Below are 6,983 nucleotides of genomic sequence, written 5' to 3'. Positions count from 1 at the left end.
CCCCAGCCCGAATAACCTACTTCCCCATTCCTGTAATCCCTACTTCCCCATGCAATCTTTATCCTACCCTATATAAATAGCTGGCTTATTTCCGGCTGCTGTGGATGATCTATGTCCTCCTATACTGCCAGCAGTATTGGAATAAACACTTCATATATGATTTAAAACAACAACAAAAAAAAAACCAACACAATCCCATTTTTTCCAAAGCACCTAATGTTATTTTGGTGTTTTAAAGAGGAGTCTGGGACACTGTGAAGGAGGTCTTCCTTCTGAGGAAAGTGGTCCACATGACCTTGCCACCCTGACCACAGAAGACTACACCAGGGATGGTCTTTTACGAAGATGGCGCCGAAAGCTAAGAAGGAAGCCCCTGCCCCTCCCAAAGCCGAAGCCAAAGCAAAGGCTTTGAAGGCAAAGAAAGCAGTGTTGAAAGGCGTCCACAGCCACACAGAAAAGAAGATCCGCACGTCACCCACCTTCCGACGGCCAAAGACACTGAGGCTCCGGAGGCAGCCAAAATATCCTCGAAAGAGCGCACCCAGGAGAAACAAGCTTGACCACTATGCCATCATCAAGTTCCCCCTGACTACCGAGTCAGCCATGGAGAAGATAGAAGACAATAATACACTTGTGTTCATTGTGGATGTCAAGGCCAACAAGCACCAGATCAAACAGGCGGTGAAGAAGCTCTATGACATTGATGTGGCCAAGGTCAACACGCTGATTAGGCCTGATGGCGAGAAGAAGGCATATGTTCGACTGGCTCCTGACTCTGATGCTTTGGATGTTGCCAACAAAATTGGAACCATCTAAACTGAGTCCAGCTGCCTAATTCTAAATATAAAAATTTTACACTGGAAAAAAAAAAAAAAGAAGAAGAAGAAGACTACACCAGGGATGGGATGCTGAGCCCGCCTCCAGCCAGCCAGGCGACCTGGTTCCCAAGTCTAGTCGGTGGTTGAGTGATTCCATCAGTCTCTGTCTCCATTTTAAAAGAGTGTAAGTTAGTTCACAGGAGACCAGGAGTTGGAAGACATGAGAATAAGCAGAAGCCATGGGTTATTAGAAATCGCAGAATGAATGAGCAGAATCTATTGTCATGGATGGAAGTGGGGTTCTTGGGGTCCCGCTGGAATAAGCCCCCACAGGAGGATGAGAGATGGTAGAAAGCATTATTTCTTGGAATTCCATTCCTGGGTTTCCAAAGTCCCATTTCTCTTAGTCCGGTCACAGAAGACATGTAACTGGGTTTTAGTAAAGCGAGACGCAAAGCCAGTGTCCACAGTTTGCTTTCCATGTTGGAGCCGGGTCCATTTCAGGATCAGGCTAGTCCAGGGGTCGGCTAACTGCGGCTCGCGAGCCACATGCGGCTCTTTGGCCCCTTGAGTGTGGCTCTTCCACAAAAGACCACGGCCTGGGCGAGTCTATTTTGAAGAAGTGGCGTTAGAAGAAGTTTAAGTTTAAAAAATGTGGCTCTCCAAGGAAGTTTCAGTCGTTGTCCTTTTGCTATTTGGCTCTGTTGACTAATGAGTTTGCCGACCACTGGGCTAGTCCATTGTGTGTGGGGTCTGCACGGCCATGGGCCATGTTGCCAAATGCAAGGGGAGCCCCCACAAACCCAGAATCACCCAAGTCCCAAGAATCCCAAGAGCAGTAAGAGCACAAGAGCCTCAGAGAGTGAACTCCTTGGTTCAGGGGATTCAACAGCCGAATGTTGAGCCCTTGCAGTGGCCATGCCCTTTCTGGCCAACATCTCTGTCCCCAGGTGTGATTGACAGCAAGCACCACCGCAAGGCCCCCCAGCTTTACTGGCCGTGCGTCTATGTCCTCTCTGTTGGACCTGTAGGGAGTGAAAGTTGTAGCTTCCTGGTGAAACTGCCTACATGACATGCCTATGATATCTGGCTTCCCTTCGCTCCTTGCCTATTGCTAATACATCGTTCACTGTAACAGTATCAGTGAGAAGTAGAGAGGACCAAGCAATTAGTTGGTAGCGAAAGGAGCAGTTGCTTAGGGATGGAGAGCACAGGGTCAGGATCAGGCAGCACATGCAGGCAGGGAGTCCATGGGACATTCGGGGAGGCCGCCGAAGAAGCACAAAAACAATAAGGGGGGTCACTACCGGTGTAGCCTCGCCTGTAAGGCTTGTGTGTACCCTGCCAGGTCCCTGCCTTCCGCATGTGCCTTCCTATCCTTACAATGAACCCTCATGAGGGAAATGACATAACCTGAGAGTCTTTCTGTTCTTTGCACCGTTCGGATCAAGCTTCACACACTGGCTTACAATTTTATATCAAACACAAGGCCCGATCCACAATTTACTGCCACTCATGAGGTGCATCCAAAGATAGCGGCTAAACCGGTTCCTATCTTCAAATAATTTTCTGGCAAAACTGCATTTCAAAAACTAAACATTTAAAACTATATTCACATAGACAAAAAGAGCTTTCATTGGGTAACTATCAGATTTCGCTATCTAAATGAATTTCCCACTCTATTAAAATAACAATGATTTAAACCTCAAAGCAAACTCAGCCTCCCTGTTTACCGGGCCGCCCTAAGTACTTCTGTAAGGAATCTAAATCTCTTGTTAGACGCGTGTTACTGAGCTTGGTTTGTCTTTTTGAAAATCTTGACTCACGGAGAAGGGGAATGCTTTGAATCTGCTGTCGAACACAATACCTGTGTGAAGAAATGTTTTATACTGACTGGGTACAAACACGCGGAACAGGCAAATGCATGTGAGGATGTTAAGAAGAGGTTGGAGGAAATTGAAATACCAAAAAGCTCTGAGGGAATTGTGGAATATTTATGAAAATATGTGGTGCGTTTTGAAATGCAGATGTCTCTGGAACTGGAAATGTAATCACGGGAATGAAAACTGTCTTTAATAAATCTTCTTAATTAAAATCTATTGTTTAGAAAAAAATATAAAACCTCCTCCAATATTAGAAACAGTAGCGAGAGGTGGAAAAAGGCAGGATTCATTTAGATTGCAGCAAGCAATTATTATTAAGAGTTCCCGATTGTAACCATGTGTTTTGTTATTGTTGTGATTATTGTTGTGTTTTTAAATGGAGAGAAGTGGCATTCTGGTCAACTGAACATAAATTGTTTGCCATTATGGTACCCAATGAGTTGAAAACAAAAGAGGCCTGTAGCACAAAAATATACCCAATTACTGATAGGAGAGAGGATGTGTTAGAACCACTGTCAAATGACATGAACTCGTTTGTTGTTTTCAATTGCTAGTCTGTCAGTGGCTGTTCCTCCAGCTCCAAAGACTCAAACCCAATTTTAAGAAATCAATCTGGCCTAGCCTTCCCTCAAGGTTCAAATCTCTTCCGTGAGGCCCAAACAGAATGCTTAGAAAAATAAAAATACCTACATGATTGCTTTTAGGAAAAATATATGTATTTCTCTCTTCTTAGTCGTTAGCTGTCATTACATTTTAAAAGCGCTATACCGTTCCGTTAAACCGGCACAATATGCATAATTGTCATAACATGCCAAAAGGGGGAAGTCAAGTAATTTCCAAAGTGGGTGAGCTGAGGCAGCCAGGGCTGAGCCCTGCCATGTGCCCCAGAGTCTATGATGCGATCGATGTCTCAGCCTCAGGATCCTCCACTCACCACTGCAAGGGAGTGTGTGTGTGTGTGTGTGTGTGTGTGTGTGTGTGTGTGTGTGTGTGTGTGTGTGTGTGTGGCTGGGGGTAACGGCCTGTTGTTATTCACAGGAAGTTATCCTAGTGCTATAGGCAGTTAAACACACAGGAGCAGAGCAAGGAGGATGGGCCAAGTACAGCAGGTCACCAGGATGGAAAGCCCAGGTGCTAGCAATGGACAATCAATTGTAGGATGAGACTCCCCCCCCCCCCCAGGGTGACTTTTCCTCCCCTGGCATATCACTGGTCCTGAGGTTTGGACCCCTTGACCTTTCCTCCCCCTAGCAGGGGTCCTCAAACTTTTTAAACAGGGGGCCAGTTCACTGTCCCTCAGACCATTGGAGGGCCGGACTATAGTTTAAAAAAAAACTATGAACAGCCAAAACCGGTTTGGCTCAGTGGATAGAGCGTCAGCCTGCGGACTGAAAGGTCCCAGGTTCGATTCCGGTCAAGGGCATGTACCTTGGTTGCAGGCACATCCCCAGTAGGAGGTGTGCAGGAGGCAGCTGATCGATGTTTCTCTCTCATCGATGTTTCTGACTATCTATCCCTCTTCCTTCCTCTCTGTAAAAAATCAATAAAATATATTTAAAAAAAAAAAAAAAAAAAAAAAAACTATGAACAAATTCCTATGCGCACTGCGGGCCGGGACGAGTCGGCTGCTAAGTAGGACAGGCAACGGCACCCGGCGGGCCGGATAAATGTCCTCGGCCGGGCCGCATGTGGCCCGCGGGCCGTAGTTTGAGGACACCTGCCCTAGAGATTACATCTAGGCCTCAAGTTGTATTTCAGCCCCAGGCCCAGATAAGCAACAAAACCAGCCACAGCGGACCTCAGGACCAGCTGCATTGAATAATGACCCCCTGCCCCGGTGCTGGCCAATCAACCCTGAAAGGACACACGTGGAAACCTGGTGAGTATTCTATTGAGATCTTCCCCTGGCGCCTCCCCTGAAATCTCTGCCCTTAAAGCCCTTGGGATGGAGGACCCAGTGCGCTCTCTCCCCGGAGGACTCCCCCTTCCCCTCTCCCTCTCCTCCCTCAGGCAGGTTACCATTAGCTTCCTCATTCTCAAGCTCCAAGAGAGAGGTAAAGCATTCTTTACCTCCGTAACTTGTTTCCTAAGCCCATATTTTCTAGGAATTACTTTTTCTACCTCTGTCATTTACCCAATAAATGTGTTCTGACAGTTTGGGTCTTGCTCTGAATTCTTTCCAAGCCAGAACCCAAGTACCGACTGAACCCAAGTTGCTGAACCCAGGTTTGGTCTGACCCCACTGGTCATGCACCTGGAGCCATTACCTGCCGCCTACAGCAACATCACACCCGGAATTAATTAGTCGATAGTAGCTTTTCTTAGTGACACATTGCAGGAGACACATGGAGTCCCAGGCCCGGGATGGCTATCACGGATAGGGGAGAGTTGTGACCTAACCCTCCTGTAGTAATCACCCATGCCCGGCTGGCCTTTTAACGATCTCCCACTCCTGATTAGATAAGCAGTGTTATTTTAATACTCTCTGATAATGGCCTTCATTGCTGGTTGCAGGTGCCCGAACAGCTAGTGGGGATGTTAGGAACCCATTCATGTACGAGTGTTCTAGATCCAGAGCCCCTGTGGGAGCACAGCTGACACCGGGCATCAGATGGAGACATGAGCAGTCGCAGGCACATATAGGAGAGACTTTACTGTGATCCAAGTAGCCATGGCTACTACAGGAGCCATCAGACAAAGCAGTTCTTCAAAGTGGCCCCACAGAAGCAGCCACGCAGCGGCTGGTCAGTAGCAACGTATACACACGCTCAAACAGAACAGGCCTTTGCCAAATGGTGATGCTCACGCTGCATTAACATAAACAGGTTACATAAGGGTGCGCTTGTGCAGTATGTATACTGCCACTACTGAGTCATTGTCCTCACATCCGCGTAGGGCAAAGGGGCCTTTCACCCAATAGTACTGCTGTGTCCTCGCCTACACGCATGCATATGGCAACTTGGCCTTGATCATCTGGCGTACTCTGATTAGGGTTCCCACAGCCCCACATGATGCTCTGTGTATTTTCTGAGCACATACATGCTGTTGGCTCTTGTGAAAATAATGCTCTGTGAAGGATGGTGGTAAGGTATGGTGTTCTCCATGCTTCCAATCATCTAAAACCTTGTTTCTGAGCGTGTGGGCCAGCATCACTTGGCATCATCTAGCCGCTTGTTAGAAATGCAGCATCTCAGGCCCCAGCCCAGACCCACTGACCCAGATTCTGCAACTTAATACAATCCTCCGGATGCTTAGCATGTACATTAATGCTTGACATGCATTGCTCTAAAGGAAAATCTATTTGCTCTTCTGTATTAGAAAAATAAGTCGTTTCTATGAGATGTATTAAAATTGTAAAAAACTAATGTAGGTACACATCTTTGGTGTAAAAATATTAGGGAATATTTACATAAAAATAAAAATTTGAGCATTTAGGACAAATGCCAGTCTACAAGTGATTATTTTTCCTAGAAAACGTGACAAATCAAAATTTCCTGTCTTATAGAATTGTTTCCCAACTCAGGAAATTGGACCACATTGCAACCCGTGTAGGCAGTTTGGGTGGTCACATAACCACAGGTCCTGTGGTTTTATAGGTGCCTAAGTTAAGGGTACGCTGATCAAATGATTTCCTCAAAGAAACACCCTCCTTCGATGACCTCTGGGGGTGAATTTAGGAAGGAGAATCCCCCTAGTCTCAGGCCATGGGGACACCTTTAGTGTCTTCCACTGAGACACCAGGGTCTCTCAGTTGGTGGCCAGGCCTACTGAGAGAAAAGTCAGAACTGTGCAAAACAACTCAGTGCCAAGCATGATTATAAGCAGTCTAGATTGGCTTCAGATTTGTTGCCCCCCAATTTTTTCTCTCCCACGGCTATGCTATGAGCCAGGTAGCTGCTGTGTTTGTTTGTTTCCCCCCACCCCCGAGGGGTAGATGCAGTACAGTGATGTAGTGAGTCCCACATGAAAAGTCTTATAAGTTAATATGGGATTCATTAGATGGGAGGTTCCATAGAGTAAATTGATATTTTTAAAGGATTAGGGACAATGAAATGATTAAAATACTGAAACATATGCATCTTTTAGAGGGTGGATTCGGGGTGAGCATGGATATACTTATCCTGCATAAGTAAGGCATGAATTTCCAAATAAAGGTGATTACTAGGGGATTATAATCACCATAGAACAATATGGATTATAGAAACCATCGATGAGATATTAATGAAAGGAAATAATAAGAACATGCTCCAAATTAAACAGCTTATGAATTTTTACTGCATAT

At 46.0% G+C, this 6,983-nt stretch overlaps 1 protein-coding gene across 1 annotated transcript; it reads left to right on the top strand.

Annotated features, from left to right (window-relative positions):
• Window positions 1-345: 345 nt before the first annotated feature.
• Window positions 346-816, top strand: LOC308236943 (large ribosomal subunit protein uL23-like; the record flags this gene model as incomplete). The annotated part of the gene is made up of 1 exon (XM_080647184.1): window positions 346-816. The coding sequence occupies one exon, from the start codon at window positions 346-348 to the stop codon at window positions 814-816; it is 471 nt and encodes a 156-aa protein (XP_080503310.1).
• Between the last annotated feature and the right edge of the window lie 6,167 nt (window positions 817-6,983).

The sequence above is a fragment of the Plecotus auritus genome (genome assembly GCF_963455305.1).
Source record: "Plecotus auritus genome assembly, chromosome: 11".
Classification (NCBI taxonomy): domain Eukaryota; kingdom Metazoa; phylum Chordata; class Mammalia; order Chiroptera; family Vespertilionidae; genus Plecotus; species Plecotus auritus.
This window is presented reverse-complemented; position numbering and strand designations above follow the sequence as displayed.